The following is a 20,949-nucleotide window of genomic DNA, read 5'->3' on the forward strand; positions in this document are numbered from 1 at the left end:
AGACATCAGGTGAAGCTACTTTCAAGAGAAAATAGTGCATTAGAGAAACAACTGCAAGAGAGTCAGGCCCAGAACGAGAAATTGACAGGTAGAATCTTGAGTTTAGAGACAACTTTGTGATGGTACCAAAGTCGGGAAAGCAATTCAAAGTGTACGAATGTTGAAAATTTGAAGAAACGTGTGAATGAACTTGAAGCTATGGTTCAAGATTTTTCAGATAAGGGCAAGTGAACTACCGATAGTCCCATATGAAGGAGTTATACAGTGTTGCCATCATTGGCAACATGCTTAGTTGAGAGTTAAGCAAAGTGATGCCCTCATCACGAGCTACCTGCAACATGCTCAAGGAGTAGCTTAGTACTTGGTTGACTTGTCACACGAAGCTGATGTTGTAAGTGAATGATTGGAGCCCAAGAGTGAAGAAGTTTAGAGGATTTTAGATTTGCTGGGGCACATGGAAAAAATATGAAAGATAGCTCATATTTATATGTGATACGTTTAAGCCTTGTAACTAAACTTCGTTTCCAATATTAAGAGTTGTTCTAAGGAATCGTTCCAGAATCAACACCTCACATTGAATTTACATGGCATTTACAGTGTTTTTACTTCTCGTATTACATTTTATTCATTATTAGTCATATTTTTCATATTCATTAATAAAATACCAATTTTAAAAAAAAATTTGTATGGCATAATACTAGAAACTTCTAAGCATTTGTACCATACTCAAAAAAGGAAATGGATGAGAGAATTCCCATATTGAGAGGACTCAGCTCGAAATGCAGGACAGTTTCAGGAAAGGTCAAGAGAAGATGTGAGAAAAAATATTGAAACCTCAAAATGATATGATGGAAAGGTTGGAAGTATGTTGCAAAGAAAAAAAATACAAGTTGTGAAGAGACTCTGATTGGTGGTGTTGCTATCGAGGAACCTTAATATCCCCAAGCTTTGAACCACGGGCTGATCGTGGAAAGGATCCCACTGTTGGTTCCTTCGAAGAACCCTTATATCCCCTGGCTTTACACCACTGCGATTAGGGCATAACAAACAACAATTGCTTAGCTAGAAAGAATACATATAAACTTACTTGACACTTCTGTAAATCCACACCCTGTTGAAGATGCCCCAGATTTTGATGAGGATGGAAAAAAAGAGCAGAGTAAGCAATTTGAGGAGGAATAGAAACAACTGAAAGATGAAATCAGGGCCATGAAAGAAGTCACTGGCATGTATAAGATTAATGCCAAGGAGCTAAGTCTGGTTCTTGATTTCACCCAAGTTTAAAATTTCAGATTTCGAAAAGTTTGATGGCATGAGATGTCATTTTGCACACATCACTATGTTCTGCAAAAAAAATGACCAGCTATGTGTGGGATGATCAACTGTTTTTAATAAAGCCTGGTAGGATCAGCCATCCGTTGGTACAATCAATTAAGCAGGGCTCAAATTAAATCCAGGAATGACTTGGCTAAAGTTTTTCTGGAGTAGTATAAGCATGTAAAAGATGTGAGGCCTAATCGAATCAAGTTGCAGATCATGGAAAAGAGGTCTAACGAAATTTTCATACAATATACCCAATGGTGGAGGGATATGGATGTACAAGTTCATCCGCCGCTTGAGGAAGAAGAAACCAACATGGTCTTTGTAAACTCTCTAAGGGCTCCGTTCTTTGGCCACCTCATAGGAAATTTATCCAAGAGCTTTGTCGATGTGGTCATAGCAGAAAAGATGATCGAAATGGCGATCAAGAGTGGGATACTTGACGGAGGATAATCTAGCAGGAAACCATATTTGAAAAATAATGATAATAAAGTTAGTAATGTGAGGAAGTATGACTAACAACATTACTATGTCTCGACCTCAAGCCACTGGGTCGTCCATACAGAATTCTGTCAAACAAGGGGCGAAAGAACCAAGGCATGAGAGGAAAAGGCTTCAATTTGACCCGATCCACATGACCTACAAGGAATTGTTTCAGATCTTATATGATAAGCATGTGGTGTCACCTTACCACACATCGCCGATAAAGCCTCCCTACCCTAAGTGTATGACACTAATGCACAATACAAATATCACGTAGGGGCTTTAGGACATTTAATAGAGAATTGTATTACCTTCAAAAAGATCATCCAAAGATTAAGATAGAGGAATGTCATCAACTTTAGTGACAATGAACAACCAAATATGGCTCACAACCCACTGTCGAACCATACAGGGGCAGGGGTCAATGCAATTGATGAGAAAAATGGAGGTTTGCATATTAATGTGATATTAGATGATGAGGTTGAGAAAAGAAGAGCTATGGGCATTTATCCAACACCTCCAGGCTTCATGCTAAATAATTGGACTGTATAAGAATAACATATAGTTTACAAAACTTTTTCAGAGTAGTACACAAAAACGTTCCCTATTGTCTAAAACTCGGGGCAATATGTGATCTTTTGTAAATGGTTAATCTACTACTTTTTAAATATTTATTGAAAGATGAATTCATGTCAATTCACAAAATGCAAACATTCTCCTGTGTATATTTTTTCATTCTTTATTATTATTTATGCATATATTATTTCATTCTATTTTGATATGGGATAAATTCTTATGTATGTTTATATGTACGTATATCCTCTCGTTCGTAATTCTTTCAGGACCTCCGATATCTATAGTATGAATGCTAATGACTCTGACCCGGAAATAGATTTTGAGCTACCTATATGTCAGGGGAAGTCTAGGGTTATGATAATGATGAGGAATGTAACTTACCTTCTGAACTGCTAAAAATGGTGGAGAGGGAAGATAAACAGATTATGTCGTATGAAGAGCCCATCAAAATTTTGAATATGGAATCAAAAGAAAATAAGAAAGAAATAAAGATTGGTATCACCTTATCTGCTGAGGGTCGACTGAGTTTGATCAAACTACTTTGACACTACAGATACGTGTTTACTTGGTCGTATGAGGACATACGAGGTTTAGATATTGATTTGGTGGTACACAACTTAGTAATAAAGCCAGAATGTAAACCTGTACAACAAAAGCTCGGAAGGATGAGACTCGAAATGCTACTGAAAAATAAAGAAAAAGTAAAAAAACAATTCGAAGTTGGATTCCTTAAAGTAGTAAGTATCTGTAATGAGTGGCAAACATTGTTCTAGTACCCCAAAAAGGATGGAAAAGTTTGCATGCACATCGACTACAGAGATCTTAATAGAGCGAGCCTGAAACATAAGTTTCCTTTGCCATACATAGACACATTGGTAGACAATACTACTAGAAATTCCTTGTTCTCGTTCATGGATGGGTTTTTAGGTTACAGTCAAATAAAGATACATTTGGAAGATATGGAAAAGACTATGTTTATCACCATGTGAGGCATGTTTTACTACAAGGTGATGTCGTTCGGGCTAAAGAATGCAAGGGCAACCTACCAAAGAGCCATGGTAACATTGTTCCATGACATGATGCATAAAGAAATAGAAGTCTATGTTGACGATATGATTTTTAAGGCCAAAGCAGAGGAAGAACACATAGATAATTTGAGAAAACTATTCCAAAGATTAAGAAAATTCCAACTAAAACTCAATCCAAGCAAGTTTACCTTCGGGGTAACGTCTAGAAAACTCTTGGGGTTTATAGTGAGCAAAAAGGGATTGAAGTATCCCAAAATGTCAAAGCTATTCAGGATTTACTACCCCCACAAACACAAAAAAAGTTCAATGATTCCTGGGGAGATTAAATTACATTGCCCGATTTCTTTCTCAATTAACTGAGAAGTGTGATCCCATTTTTTGCCTTCACCGTAAAAATAACCCAGGGGTATGGAACGATGATTTCCAAGGAGCTTTTGAAGTAATAAAGGGATATTTGTCAAACGTTTGGGTCTTAATGCCACCAATTAGGGAAACCATTAATTCTTTACTTATCAATATTCAAATTTAATGGGGTGTATTAGGGCAGCATGACCAAACCGAGAAAAAAGAGAGAGCAATCTACTACTTGAGTAAAAAGTTTATTGATTATGAGGCAAGGTACTCATCGATAGAAAAGTTGTGTTGTACTTTAGTTTGGACTACTCGAAGGCTCAGAAAATATATGATGTATCAAACTACTTGGTTGATCTCTAGACTTGATCCTCTGAAATATCTAATGGGTATACCTGCTTTATCTGGGAGATTGGCCTGTTGGCAAATTTTATTGTCTAAGTTTGACATCTAGTATGCAAGCCAAAAAGCAGTTAAAGGGAGTGTTATATCAGATTTCATTACAAGCAGGGCTTTTGAGGAGTATGAACCACTGAAATTTGATTTCCCAGATGAAGACTTAATGGCTATTTAAGCTGAAGAGGTAGTTTCCTCTATAGATGAACATTAGAAGTTGGATTTTGATGGAGCCTCGAATGTCTTGGGGCAATTCTGCTCTCAATAATTGAGAACACTATCCTTTCACCAGTCAGCTAAATTTTGATTGGACAAACAACATGGTTGAGTATGAAGCATGTATTTTGGGTCCTATACCTGTCATTGAGCATAGATTAAAGACACTTAAAGTGTATGGAGATTCAACTTTGGTAATTTATCAACTTAGAGGTGAATGGGAAATGAAATATCCCAAGTTGGTCCTCAAGCTCATCAAAGAGTTCGAAGTAGTGACATTCTATTACTTCCTAAGAGAAAAGAATCAAATGGTGGATGCTCTAGGCACTTTGGCAGCATCCTTTAAAGTAAATAAACATTCAAATATGACACCCATTGAGATGCAAGCTTATGAGTATCCAGTGCACTACTATAGCATAGAAGAGGAAGACGATAAAAATATCTGGTATTATGATATCCTGCAATACATCAGATATCAAAGTTACCCTGAGCAGGAAACTGATAATGACAAAAGAACTATTCGAAGAATGGTTGTAGGATACGTGCTTGATGGCAAGATCTTGTACAAGAAAAGTCATGATCAGGTTTTGTTGAGGTGTGTAGATGCTAAAGAAGCTAAAACAATCATTGAAGAAATTCATTAGGGAGTATGAGGTACCCATGCTAATGGACATGTAATGGAAAGATAAATAATTAGATTTGGGTATTACTGGTTAACCATGGAAACCGATTGTATCAATGATACCAGAAAATGTCACAAATGACAGATTTATGGAGATAAGATCCATACCCCTCCTCATCTATTGCACGTAATGATTGTTTCATGGCCATTCTCTATGTGGGGCATGGATATCATTGGAAAAATTTCGCCCAAAGCTTCAAATGGTCATCGTTCATCTTGGTGGCAATAGACAACTTCACCAAATTGGTAGAAGTGGCTTCCTATGAAAATGTCACTCATTCAACAGTCTGCAGATTCTTAAAGAAATATATTATCTACCGATATGGGTTACCTGAAAGAATCATCACCGACAATGCCTTGAATTTAAACAATAAGATGATAGAATCAATATGTAAGGAGTTCTAGATAAAACATCATAATTCCACAACTTATCGCCAAAAGATGAATGGGACAGTAGAGGAAGCCAATAAGAATATCAAAAGGCTCATAGAGAAAATGACTGAGACTTATAAAGATTGGCATGAGAAGTTATCATTTGCTCTATTTGCCTATCGAACCTCAGTAAGGACGTCAATTGGGGTAACTCTATTTTCTTTAGCCTATGGGATGGAAGCCAAGTTATCCATCGAGGTAGAAAATTTATCACTTCAAGTGTTATCAGAGGTTAAGCTATATGAAGCAAAATGGGTACAAGCTAGGTATGACCAACTGAATCTGATTGAGGAAAAAAATATTAAAAGCTATATGCATGGGAAAATATATCAGAAATGTATGATGAGGACACATAATAAGAAGGTTCTCCCACGAGAGTTTGAAAGAGATATTGTACTTAAAAAGATTTTTCTAATTCAAAAAGACTTCAAAGGTAAAATGGATGCCAAATTGGGAAGGTTCTTATGTTGTGAAGAAGACCTTTTTCGGAGGAGCTTTGATCCTCACCAAGATGGATGGACAAAAGTTACCTCACCCTATGAATTCTGACGCTATCAAGAAATACTTCGTCTGAAGAAACAAAAAAGGGAAAATGAAAAAATAATGAAAAGTAAAAAAAATAAATGAAAAAATAAATAAAAAGATAGAATAAATAAAAGGAGGATCAAGATGAAAACCCGTAAAGGGAGTCTTGAAGCCAAATGAGGTCTCAGGTTGAAAACCCGCAAAGGGCGGCTTGAAAATTGTTCAAATTCAGAATTCATGTATGGCAAAGGTTCTGAATTAGTTTTGAAAACTTAAATAGTGACATCAAATGGTGGTCTGGGTTAGGACTAGAGTTTGAAAAGGCTTGGATAACTAGAAAAGAAATGAATAACACATGAGATTGAATACTGGTTTACGCATCTAACATTCGGAGAATTTGGTAGTATAGGGGGAACTTCATACCCTTGGGCATTGTCACAACTCTCAAGATCCCTTTAAGAGAAGCTACACTCGAGTCATTCTGTGGCATGCCAATTCAAAGCATTCATATTATTGATATTTGAGGACGCCTACTTTATTTTCTTTTGATTTACCCAGGTAAACGTTTACCATGTATTTACCCAAAAACTATTTACAGTTATAAATAAAAATAGATCCTTTCTTGTTAAAACCATGTTGCAAGCATCTTAATTTGAAAATAAAAACATGTAGATTAAATGGGAAACATGAGATCATTGTATTATGTACAAAACTTTTGAAAAAGTGCAAGTATTTCTGAAGCTAAAATGGCTTTAGCATAAGGCTTACATGACGATGGGCTACAGAAAGTTAAAGCCTAGGGCTACACGTAAAAGCTCAACAAAGTGGGATAATCCAAGAGGTTTATCGCTGATCAAGTAGATGGTTAAGCAGTGACTGGGTTCAAGAGTAAGAGAATTAGAGTCTGTTCAACCAAAGAGAATCTGACCAGAGTTATCAGTTAGGGTGAATTACTGTTGATTTTCGTGCTCAATATTCGATTGAATTACAAGGAGGTCAATAAAAGAGAGTTCTCATTTGACAAGGAAATACCATAAAAATGCACCATTGCACACATTTTAGGCATAATAGGATCATGACATAAAACATGATATGATAAATGAAATTGAGTACTTACAGGTTCTCCAAAAGAAAAGGATGGAGGTGTAATGACTCAATATAAAGTACCAATTCAGATTCCCATGTTTGGTGGCGGCTAAACAAGCTCCCATGAGAGAAAGCAATTTCCAAAGATTATCCTCCCAAGACTTTCAGGTATGATGTTTTTGAATTCTCAAACACATAGTAAAAAGGGTTAATGTTTAATTTTCATATTTAATATTCTTGAAGACAAGAGAAGTGAGTCGAACTCGATTCAATCTTCCTTGAAGAATAGTGGAATGAATCAACATTGCCAGATATGATTTTCCCTCAAGAAGTAGTAGAGAAGATCCCTCTTTTTTCTAGATTTGATCTTCCATGAGGAACAGTGGAACAAGTTTACCTCGATTCAATCTTCCCTGAAGAATAGTGGAATGAATCAACATTTCTAGATCTGATTTTCCCTGAAAATACGTCAGAACAAATGCCCTCTCTTTCTAGATTTGATCTTCCCTTAGTATCAGTTGAACAAGTATCCCTCAATTCAATCTTCCTTGAAGAACAGTGGAATGAATCAACATTCCCATATCTAATTTTCCTTGAAGAAATAGTGGAACAGATCCCATCTCTTTCCAGATTTGATATTCCCTAAGTAGCAGTGGAACAAGTTTGCCTCAATTTGATCTTCCCTGAAGAATAGTGGAATGAATTAACATTTCTAGATCTGATTTTCCCTTAAGAAGCAGTGGAACAGATCCCTCTTTTTTCCAGATTTGATCTTTCCTGAGGAACACTGGAACAAGTCTACCTCAATTCAATCTTTTATGACGAACAGTGGAATTAATCAATGTTTCTTGATTTGATCTACCATGAAGAAACAATGGAGGAGATCCCTTATCAAAGCATGGAGTCGACCGGACGAAACTCATTATCTCTTTCTCTTTGCCCTATTATTCTTTACATAAGAATAGGCAAAGAGAGGCAATTATGGACACTCGTTTTCGTCTTGCTATTATTTATTTTTTTTTAATTTATGCAGGCCAATTATAAAACTGAAATTGGGCCCCAAATTATAGCAGACCCAACTGACCCAGCTACCCAAACCTTAAAGGCCCATTATTACAAACTTTAGCTAACCCTAAATTTAGGGTTAACCACCCACCACTGTCACCTATCTCCACCAATCATATCTGCCTCCTTGCTGCATTAATCCCCAGCCACCGACGCTGCCACCAACCACACACCAAGTCCCCTTCCACACCAAGACCAAATCAACAAGCAACAAGCAATCCACACAAGCTTGTAATGATTATATTTTTAATGATGAAAATATATAATTTTAGGGGTTATAAAACCTTGAAAGTGAATGTAAAAAGGGTTCTCTGACCCTTCGATTTTTGAAAGCAATACAATATACAAAAAAACATGAACGTTTTAAGGTATTTTGTTTCTTTTATTTTGTTTCCAGTTTCGAAAAGTTTAATAATAAAAAACCCAAGCATTATGTTGAACAAAAACAAAAAAAGGGGGTTAGATATAGAAAGATACTGAAATGAGTCAAACCGGGACCGTTCGTCTTCGCGGCGGTCGAAGGTGAAAAGTCGAAGGGTCGAGAGGGATTTTGGGTAGTTTAGGGTCTTTTTAGGTAGTTTTAGCCTTGGATATAAGTCTAAGGAGGTAGATTTGAGTTTTAGAAGGATTTTGGGGGTTTTGACCGCCGTGTGCGATGGTCAGAACACGGCCGAAGGTGGAGTAATGCGGCCAGCAGTGGGTCGATCGAGGAAAAATGAGAAAAAAGAGAGAGGGTTGAATTTTTTTAAATCGGTTTAACAAAGAAAAAAAGGAAAAGTTGTATTTATAGAAAAGTTAGGGGGAAATCACGCTTAGTCCCCCTAACTTGCGCGTGCTTTTGTAAAGTAGTCACCTGTAGTGTCGGTTCTGTAATTTACCCATTTCTATGCATGTTATATATTTTTTGGTATAATTATTGTTTAGTCCCCCTAACTTTATCATGTTTTTGCATGTTAGTCACCTGTAGGGACTGATTTTGTAGTTTACCCTTTTGTGCATGTAATATATTTTTAGGGTTATTTTTATTTTAATCCCTAAATGTTTGTGTGCTTTTACAGTCTATCATTTAGTGATGATTTAATTTTTTTAAATACTTATGGAATGATTTAGTAATTTACCCATTTTTATTCCAATCCATGTTTTAGGCTTATAAAAAAGGAATAATTAAGGAATAGTCCTTGTAGTTTCTGTATGTTTATATTTCAAAGAATAATCTATTTTTATTTAATTTAATTTGGCCATGCAATTTTATTTTATTTAATTTGGTCCTCATGTTTTATTATTTATTTCTTTGTAATTTTAGCATCAATATTAAAAGTGCTCATTTTAGTCACTTTTTATTTTATTTTTGTTTAATTTGACATGATGGTTTGATTGTTTATATTAGTCCTATTTTCATTTTATTTATTTTTATTTTTGCATGATTGCTTGCATGTTATTCATTTTAGTCATTAATTAATTTCGCATTATACCCTATAAGCATTTCTTGACTCGAATCGAAATAATTTGACTAAGGGTAATATTTGTTCATTTTATATTGTCGTAAAGTGATAGTCTTAACTGTTGAAACATTTTGATGTTTCGATATAACAAATGATTTTAAGATTTGCAAATGATTTTCTAAGTATATTCGATATAATTATTGAATATCAAAATATTACTCCAAGTCTTTCAAAGTTCATTTTAATCCTTACTAAAGTGTAAAATTGTGTTTTATACTTAAACTACTTTAAAACAATTTTACAAAGTATTTCGAGCCTTAATCGAGCCAAAAATATTTTCCTTTTAAAGGGTTTCAAGAAAAATCAGATTGTCCAGGGGGTACCGATTCCCCCCCAGGGGGTACCGATTCCCCCTGTTTAACGGTCAAAATATTTGAATTTTACACTTAGAGAACCGATTCCCTATGAGGGGGAACCGATTCCCCCACGCTCCAAGCTGTTTTATTAATTGATTTCACACTAAAACGGCTCTATTGACTCCACTAATCATCCCCAACGTTTCAGAATCATTTGAAGGTGTATTTAAACAAGCTTAGAAGCATTGATCAATAATAATAAGAAACAAAGCAACTAGAATCAAGAGAATCAAGTGAAAGCATCAACCTCAAGTTTGAGCATTTCAAGCCTATTTTTCATTCAATATTCATTTTTCTTTCAAGAACACTACTTGTACTCAATTGTATTCATTCTTGAGTGTTCTTTTCTTTGTTCTAGAATTGTGTAAACAATCTACCTTGTGAGGATTTCCTTGTAAGTTTGCAAATTTGTATTGTTCTCTTTGGGAGAGAGTGTTCTCAAGAATTTGGGGTATAATTCTTGAGGATTTGTAAGGTTACTCTTTGTCCTAAAAAAGATAAATTAGTGAATTTGTGGAAAATCCTTAGTGTGGATAGCTAAGTAGTGGACGTAGACTTTGGTTGAGAAAGTTGAACCACTCTAAATCGTTGTGCAATTACTTTCTTTTCTGCAAAAGCTTCCACAAATTTTAATTGCCAATTCACTCCCTCTTCGATTCCATCAATCGATTAACTCAACAATTGGTATCAGATCCTAACTCATTTGAAGGTTTAATTGCCTCTTGAGTCGATTCGGGAAGAGTTACATCGATAATCAAAGTCATCAATGGCCTCTACTTCAAACTTCGACTCTGGTCTCGATTCGATGCCCGTCAACAAGCCTCCTTTCTTCAATGGGGCTAACTATGCCTATTGGAAAAATAGGATGATGTACTTCATTCAAGCAAGTGACATGGGAGCATAAAATGCCGTAGAAGAAGGATACATCAAGCCTCTCACTCATCCAAGATTGTGGAGAGAATGAGAGACAAGAATGTTCCAGCTCAACGCCAAAGCCATCCATATCATATTTTGTGCTCTTGGACCAGATGAATACGAAAGAGTTTCATCTTGTACAACCACCAAAGAAATATGGGACAAACTTCAAGTCACTCATGAAGGTACCGATGAGGTAAAGAAATCTAAAATTAGTATTCTAACGCATAGCTATGAAAATTTCAGGATGAAACCAAATGAAGATATCAAAGCTATGACGGATAGATTTCAACGATTGTCAATGGTCTCAAATATATGGAGATCATTTCAAATGAAAGCTGTGAGGAAGTTAGTCTACTCTCTTCCAAAATTGTGCCAATCAAAGAAGACGACAATCGAGTCTAAGGACCTAACGTCCTTAACTCTTGAAGAACTAATCGGTTCCCTTCTCACTCATGAAATGATGGTTGAAGATGAAGTGGACCTCGATAATATTGACGAGACACCAAAGAGAAGGCTGGGGCATGTCAAATATGATTGCCCATAATTGAAGAAAAAGGATCAATCCAAAAAGAAGCACAAGGCTCATGTAGTAGCTACATGGATCAATGAAGAAGGTTCCGATGAAGAGGAACAAGAAGTTGCAAACTTGTGCTTGATGGCTATCGGGGAAGATTATAAGGTAACCTCTAACTCATTCGATTTGGATGAATTATCTTATGATGAGTTATTAGAGGATTATAATGGGTTGGCTTCGAATTATAAGACTCTTTTCAAAATACAAAATGATATTTCAAAATTGAAAAACAATAATAGTCTTATATCCAAGACCAAAAATGAGCTTGAAAGTAAGATCAAAGAATTGCAAATCAAAATTAATGATTTTGAAAAGAAAATACTGATTTGCATAACTTACTTTCAAAAGTTCATGATGATCATCAAAAGAAGATTGATGATCTTAAAACTTCTTTAATAAGGTTGGAACAAAAAGTTTTGAAAAAGGTGAGAATTCAAATCCAACTTTGTTAAGAAAGTTTTAGAAGCTACAATCATAGAAGTCCTCAACGAACCTTGAATGGTAAAATTGTTAGGAGTAATGGGTTCCTAAAGAATTCATTACTACTAAAATAAGGATGTCCTTCATAAATGGATACCAAAGGGGCATTGTAACTAACGTTCAAGGATCCAAAGCAATTTGGATACCAAAATCTACTTAAATGTCTCTTGTAGGTGTGTGGAAGCAATTGATGAAAATGAAGATATTCAAGATGCTCTAGCCACACATGAAAAAGGAATGGGTAACCTCTAAGCTTAATACTTTTAATTTAGGATTATTTGGTTGCTCATTTGATTAAGCATGCATGAGTTTTGTTTTTAAATGATTATGCATCATTGTTTAATCTCATGTATGTTGAAAAGATTATGATGAACATTTTAAAGTTATTAATTTTTAAGAATTTTTAGTTCATCATAATAAAATTTTGGTCAAAATTGGTTTTAATGCAATTAATATCTCTCTAACAATTGATATCAATTTTCAAATACTTTGATTTACAAATTTTAAAATTTTTGACCTAAATTTCAATGTTTATGCATGTGGTTTAAATGAAAATGATATCTCTCTAACAATTGATATCAAAATTTAAAATGCATAACATTTTTGGAAAACTTTTATGCATATGCACTTAATTTTAACAATTGGTATTAATATCAAATTTCAACAATTGGTATTGCATAAAGTATTTTAGTCTTGGATATATTGAATTTCATGTGCTACTAACATGTTTGTTATTCTTTGTTAAATTCAATTTGTTTAAGTGTCTTGTTCTTAAAGCTAAATTTATTTGGAATGCATTTATTGAGGGGGAGCTTTGATTTTTTCAAATGATTTTTAAAATGTCAAATTTACTACTTACTCTCCAAAGTTATTTTGAACTTTAAAGATTAGAGTCTTTTGATTAACAAAAAGGGGAGAAGTGTTAAGGTGTTTTAAAGGGGAGAAGTGTTAAAGTAAGGGGGAAGTAATTTCACACTTGAATTCAAATCTTAAAATTACTCAAATTTATGTTATATCAAAAAGGGGAGATTGTTGAAAACATTTTGATGTTTCGATATAACAAATGAATTTTAAGATTTTGCAAATGATTTTCTAAGTATATTCTATATAATTATTCGAATATCAAAATATTACTCCAAGTCTTTCAAATTTCATTTTAATCCTTACTAAAGTGTAAAATTGTGTCTTATACTTAAACAACTTTAAAACAATTTTACAAAGTATTTCGAGCCTTAATCGAGCCAAAAATATTTTCTTTCTAAAGGGTTTCAAGAAAACTCAGATTGTTCAGGGGGTACAGATTCCACCTAGGGGGAACAGATTCCCCCCAGGGGGTATCGATTCCCCCCTGTTTAACGGTCGAAATATTTGAATTTTACACTTAGGGAACCGATTACCTATGATGGGGAACCGATTCCCCCACGATCCAAGCTGTTTTATTAATTGATTTCACACTAAAATGGCTCTATTAACTCCACTAATCATCCCCAACGTTCAAATATTTGAAGGTGTATTTAAACAAGCTTAGAAGCCATTGATCAATAATAAGAAACAACAAGCAACTAGAATCAAAAGAGAATCAAAGAGAAAGCATCAAACCTCAAGTTTGAGCATTTCAAGCCTATTTTTATTCAATATTCATTTTGCTTTCAAGAACACTACTTGTACTCAATTGTATTCATTCTTGAGTGTTCTTTTCTTTGTTCTAGAATTGTGCAAACAATCTAACTTGTGAGGATTTCCTTGTAAGTTTGCAAATTTGTATTGTTCTCTTTGGGAGAGAGTGTTCTCAAGAATTTGGGGTATAATTCTTGAGGATTTGTAAGGTTACTCTTTTTCCTCAAAAAAAAGACAAATTAGTGAATTTGTGGAAAATCCTTAGTGTGGATAGCTAAGGTAGTGGACGTAGACTTTGGTTGAGAAAGTCGAACCACTCTAAATCGCTGTGCAATTACTTTCAATTTTCTGCAAAAGCTTCCACCAAAATTTTAATTGCCAATTCACCCCCCTCTTGGCCGATTCCATCAATCGATTAACTCAAGATTAACGTATAAGAAAGTAACATTTGATAATTTTAAAATGCAAGTCTATCCCACTTAGTGACACTAATTAAATTGAATCCATTTTACAATTTTGGGATCGGGAAAAAGATCATGTTCATTTAATTAAATTTACCAAGAAAAGACTGTTAGATCGAATCTAAGGTCTTGTCTCGATGTTTTTAAATAATTGAATATCCTTATTCTCATTAAGTATAGATAAAACAAATAATTAATTATACTTGCTTGATGTATGCTTTTAATTTGTTTTATTTTTGCATGTGTCTTTTTAATAGGATTTCAAAATAGTAACACTCGAATCGATATTGAAAATAATAATATCTCCTCATTTCGGTTGGGGTAATAATTAACTACTTTAAAGCATTAGAGGTCATTTATCCTCAATTGGAAATAATCAGATATTACCATTTTCTCTCGAGTCAATATTGATTTTTAAGATGGAATAGTGATATCTCTTCATTTCTATTGGAGTTATAAATAACTTCTTTAAGGCATGAGAGGTCATTTATTCTTGATTGGAAATCATTAGATATTATTATTTTCACTCGAATCAATATTGAATTTTAAGACGAAATAGTGATATCTCTTCATTTCAATTGGGGTAATAAATTATTGTTTTAAGGCATAAAAGGTCATTTATTCTCGATTGGAAATAATTAGATATTATCGTTTTCTCTCTTAAAATTATTTTGGGTGTTGTTATTTTGAATTAATAATGATCTTTGGAATAGAATTTAATATTTCTTTATTTTGATTGGAGTACGAATCGATTTCTTTAAGGTATGAGAGGTTGATTTTTCTCGATATGAAATAATTAAATATTATTCTACTTCGTCCTAAAATTCAAAGAGTATTACTTGTAGGGAATATTAAATTAAATTAGATTCGAATTCTTAAGTTTCAGTGCAAAGACAACTAATAAATCGACTAGGTTCCAATTTAGGGCGATGTGGGGTGCTAATCCTTCCCCACATGTAACCGACTACCAAACTCAAATTTCGGTAACGCATACCGCAAATTTGTTTTTTAATTAAAATGATTGTTTTTTAAAATGACAAATACTTTTTGGATGCCCAATCACACCCTAATCAAAGATTGGTGGCGACGCCTCGAATCGCATTTTATCATTAACCGACCAAAATAATTATTCAGAACAAGTCTCCCTTCCTTTTCGAAAAATCGTTTCACGGATTATTGTAGAGGATATGTACTGTTATAGAACCTATTGTAATATTGATTCATAAACTATATTTTGTATATTTTGGAGACTACTGTCGGGAGCTACCTCGTTATTTTGTAAACATATTTAAATTGAGTATCTTACCTTATTTTGAATAAATGAATAGTTAAACATTTAAAAAAATTGGTTGGCCACTTAGGTGGTTCTATGTGACATTCTAATCCATTAGATTTCGGGTCAGATCGGATTAGGGTGTTACATTCCATTTCCACATAACATAAATATATCATGAAAACATCTTTAATCACTTTCCTTTTTTACATATAAACATTATATCTCATTATATGACAAATATCATAATTATCATGCCAAGGTAATAGAATTGACTCATTTCAAACATTTAAGATAACATATAACATATGAGTGATATAAAGTGCATAATACCACATACTTCATATGCTGGTAGTTTGCACTACCTTCAAATAAATATTATTATGTATTAATCTATGCACTTAAATTTTATTCCATTTTAACCCATAGAAACTAGATTCGATTACGAATCTAACCATATAAGGCTCTCTTTCTAATTCAACTTGTATAATTTATAGTAAATTTTCTAATCTAGCTTATAAAATTTATTTATGTTGTCCCATTTTCTAACCTATCATCGATTAAAAATTCATATCTTTTAGTATATCATCGATCATCTTCCAAGCCCATTCACTCTTCCTTTGCTTATCTCATTCCTTCTTATTCTAACCCACCTATTCACCTTTGCATCAACCCACCCAAAACCTTATATTTATGCCTATGTTACTTGCAGGTTGCTTACTTCCTTCCTAGATCCAACAATCAAGGTTGCTAATGTCTTCTTCAACATCAAGAAGTGCAAAAACCATACATCATTACTTCAACCCTAATCACATCATTCACTTTATTTCAAGACTTATAAATTATATCACAATCTCTAAACCAAATCAACTTTTTCATCAAATTTTCAAATGAATGCAATTTAGTTCAATTTGATATTAATTTCAACTTTACATTTTACAATTGTTTCAATTTGAACCTTGTGTGTTGTTTAATTTATTCAAATTTTATTTTGTAATTTTATGTTTATTCAATTTAATCCTTAAAATTATTTTTTTATCCAAAATTAGGTCATAATTATATATTTTTCGTAATTTATTCCAAACCCTTTAAATCACATCATAAGCTTTATTTCAAACACTATAAATTATATCATAATCTCCAAATTCTATAAACTTTCGTTAACCAACTTTTTAGGTGAATATAACTTAGTCCAATTTGATATTAATTTCAGCTTTTCATTTTACAATTGTTTCAATTTGATCTTTGTGTGTTGTTTAATTTATTTAAATTTCAGTTTATAATTTTATGTTTGTTGAATTTAGTCCTTAAAATTATATTTTTATCCAAAATTGACCTATAACTATTTCTATTTTTTGTAATTTACTCCAAAACCTATAAATTACACCATAAACGTCATTTTAAACTCTATAAATTATATCATTATCTCCAAATTTTATAAACTTTTGTTCACCAACTTTTCAAATGAATGCAATTTAGTCCATTTTGATATTAATTTTATCTTTATATTTTACAATTGTTTCATTTTGATCTCGTATGTTGTTTAATTAATTTCAATTTCAATTTGTAATTATTAGTTTATCCAATTTAGTACTTTGGTATTGATTATATCTTTATATTTTAAAATTGTTTCAATTTGATCCCTGTGTGTTTATTAATTAATTTAAATTTCAATTCGTAATTATTAGTTAGTTCAATTTAATCCCTAAAATTATATTTTTATATGAAATTGACTCATAATTATATCTATATTTTTTTTGTAATTTACTTCAGACTCTATATAATTACACATTACAATTAGATGTTCGTGAAAGGGAAAAATAATTCATCCGAAAATGACCGACTTGAAGTTCACCCGAAGCTAGTATTACCTGACCTGAATTTTTTCCTTCAATAATATGACTCGATCTGAATGAGACCTGACCTGGAGTTCATCCGAACTTGAATTAACATGATATTTAACTAATTTGGACCTAAATCATTTTGACATGAACTGATATTGATCCGACCTAAAATTAACCTAATCTGAACCTGAACTTAATTGATTTAAAATCAACCTAAAATTGACATGAACCGGAGTCGACCTAAACTGACATGTTCCGAGTTAAACCATTAAATTAACCTCACATAAACCATATCTGAGTTGACTTGGTTTGTCATAATTCGACCTGAAACCTAAATGATTACCTAATTTTACATCTCTAACCATGTATGACCAAAGAGCGTTCTTGTCATTAATAATTAAACTTAAACAAAATGGACTGAAAAATGAAAAGTCAACCCTAAATCAAATGACTATTATTGAACATTAATTCATAAAATCAATTGTGTCACATTTATTTTTGAGTTGAGCTAGCTGAAGTTATTAAGTTTGTCGAATTTGAGTAGCGTTTAAGTAATTTATAAACCTAATTGATTTTTTTGTTATGTATTTTAAATTTTATTGAAAATTTTAAAAGTATACTCACGCGAATTTATGCATGAATAATTAATTTTAATGTTATTAAATGAATAAGTCTAAACGGGCAAGCTCAATTAGTTTTAATATTATCTTAAATTGAACTCTAACTTTAAAAATAAAAGTCTACTGTACTTAAATTAAACACTTTTACAACTTAAACTCATTCAATTAAGCCAAAAGATAGTAAACAAAAGAATTGTAAATACATAGATTTAAACCCTTTTAAAAAATATTATTATAAAACAACTAGACTAAACCTGAATCCCTAACATTTTTATTTTATCTTTCCATATTATGCCTCTTTTAATACGCAAAGTAAATATCTCTTATATTGCTGTAAAAAGCTTTGTTAAGACTGAAAACATGATCACTATAGAATTTTGACTACTTGAGCATGATTGAGACGCCAAATCTGTCGCAAAGAAAACACCAAAAGTTAATAAATTAATCATGGATTCAAGATTAAAAGACATAAATTTCCCCAAAAATTGATTTTTCTTTTTATTTTAATTTTTTGAAAGAAGAATGTTTACCTGAGACTGTATTTGCAGTTTGATTATCTGGGGTAAATAATTGTTGCATGCTTTGTGAAATTATTGCTGATATTCCCAGGTACGTCCTTGTCAAATTATTCACCTCAGCTATCCCTTGATCCTGCAATTATTATTATCATCATTGCTATTAATGAAAAATATTAAAAAAAAGGTAAACTACACATTTAGTATCTAAACTATTATTTTTGTTCTGTTTTGATATCCAAACTTTAGTTTTTTAAACCATACTTAATGTTTAGTTTAAGTTTTAATTGTTACCCGCCGTTAAAAAAATAACAAAACTATTGAATCATATTTTTTAATCTTTTTCAACGATGACATGACATTATCTTATAGTGACATGTCAACATCATTGTTAAATTTTTAACAATGGATACTAAAATAAAAGTTAAACTAAACTTTAGATGTGGTTTTATAAGGAAAAAATAAGTATCAAAAAGGAATAAAATAATAATTTAGGTACTAAACGTGTAATTTATCCAAGAAAACTAAATAGTACCTACCAAATAGTACACCTTGGACACTTACCCGGGACTAAGTAGGGGAGTGCATCGTAATTTGGAGAACGAAGAACATCAATCAAGGTAGCATTTGTCATTGTAAGCAAAATGAAAAAAAAAATTGTTTGGGAGAGAATTGCTTGCCATGATCACATTTGCAGGAACACTTCCAAATCTGCAGTTAAGTATTCCAATTTTCGCTTCAGATAATCACAATTTCTGCAGAAAAATCAAAATTCTCAAGGGTAAAGTACACAAACAATTCCTCAATTACATAGCACTGCTTTGTTAAATCCCCGGCTATTAAAAGTTAAAAAATAGTCTCTTCACTATTGGGTGTTGCTTTGTTGCGTCTCCCGATTATTCATATGTTTCAAACTCATCATTTTCTGTTAAAATTTAACGGTTATCTAAGCTGGAAGTTAACTTATTGAATGAGACATGATAAAACTATATTTTAATGATGTCTATTGACACTGTCGTTGTTTTCAACCACTCAACGACGTAATGTTTCAAGTATCGGCTAGATAACATAATGTAAACGGTGATTCAATCTAAACAGTTATGAGATCATATTTTATCATAGCTCAGTCAGTAAGTTAGCATTCAACTTGGACAGTCGCCAATTTCTCTAATGAAAAAGGGTGAGTTCGAAGTATATAAATAGCTCGATGAACATTTTGGAACTATAATAGGCGACGGGCTCAACAAATCAATGCCCTACAATTGAGATACTATTTTTTAATTTTTCAATAGTTGGAGGACTTAACATAATAATATCATATAGTCAATGGACCATTTATGTACTTTAACCTTTTTTCCTAAAGGAATTCAAAAGACATAAGAGCAAGAGCCAGGGTAATCATTGATTTCTCTACAACCTCCTCCAGGGCAAAGGTACCTGAATTTCAGGGAAAAGAATTTTCAGGGGTGAGAAAATTTAGATAAGAGAATGTACCTACATGAAGACCCTAACACATTTGGTTTACCATGACTGATTAAGAGGCCCTTACATTGAATAACGCAATACAATATCGCTTTCACAAATGCAATATCGTCTATTCTTTCAACCAAACACCGGAATGCTCCACTCTCTCCAAAGTAAGGACTATTCCCATCGCAAGTTCCATTTTCATGCCCACATCCACTGCAGATACCCGATCCTTCGATCCCCGATGGCGCACAAATCTCCGAAAAGAACTCGGTTGCGACATCTTGGTCGGTCGTCTTCTTCGAACCGAGAGATTTTCCGATACAGTTGACCGGATTGTTCCAACCTGATGCTGTAAGATACCGCCGTTGCACGATTTGTGACCTTTGAAATCGATTAAGCTGAAAATGCCGTCGTTTTGTTGACAAGTTTTTCGATTAACCACCGCAACGGCTTGATAGGCTTTTGAATGGTCGCAGTTAACTTCGTTTGCAATGGCTTTCATTGAATGGTTTATGAATGCGGTGTAAGCTAATCCGGCTTCTAAGTTCATCAAATCTGATTCGCCGTTTTTTACTGAATCCAGACAATCTTGAACTGAAAAGAGAAAAACCAAAGATAAAGAACAAGCGACCATGTTTTCTTTATTAATATAAAAACTTAAAGAAATCATAAATCAAAGCAAATCACTTCTAACAAGGGGTGTGAAAATATCTGATCCGATGATTCGATCTAAAAATTCGAATATCCGATTCGTATTTTAATTTTTGGATAATTTGAACCGGATATCCAAATAAAAATTCAGATAATCGGATCATATACATATAGGATAAATTTTAATTTCGGATATAAAATTAGGGCCTTAGATTTTAGATATTTTTTGCCCAATAAACGATTAACCCACTAACCCATTAAAACTCTATTCTAATAAAAATTAAGATATTTAATTATAAATTGTGTGAGTAATTAAATATATAAAATATATAGTAAAAGTATCGGATAAGTTACATTAAATCAAAAATTTAAAATTATTTTTTGTAAAATTGAGTTTTAAATTCGGATTCGGATATTCGAATATTCGATATGAAAATTCAGATATTCAATTTTTCGAATCGGATACGGATCACTATTTTAGATATCCGAAATTTTTAGATTCCAAATT

At 32.8% G+C, this 20,949-nt stretch overlaps 1 protein-coding gene and 1 pseudogene across 1 annotated transcript; one reads left to right on the forward strand and one right to left on the reverse strand.

Moving 5' to 3' along the window:
* Positions 1-4,474: 4,474 nt before the first annotated feature.
* On the forward strand, positions 4,475-5,014 carry LOC120205482. Its single transcript, XM_039205345.1, has one exon. It carries the CDS (start codon positions 4,475-4,477, stop codon positions 5,012-5,014), a length of 540 nt encoding a protein of 179 aa, XP_039061276.1.
* Positions 5,015-18,439: 13,425 nt separating this feature from the next.
* LOC120205495 lies at positions 18,440-20,424 on the reverse strand (annotated as a pseudogene).
* Positions 20,425-20,949: the final 525 nt, after the last annotated feature.

The sequence above is a fragment of the Hibiscus syriacus genome, unplaced genomic scaffold (genome assembly GCF_006381635.1).
Source record: "Hibiscus syriacus cultivar Baekdansim isolate YM2019G1 unplaced genomic scaffold, ASM638163v2 tig00000452_pilon, whole genome shotgun sequence".
Classification (NCBI taxonomy): domain Eukaryota; kingdom Viridiplantae; phylum Streptophyta; class Magnoliopsida; order Malvales; family Malvaceae; genus Hibiscus; species Hibiscus syriacus.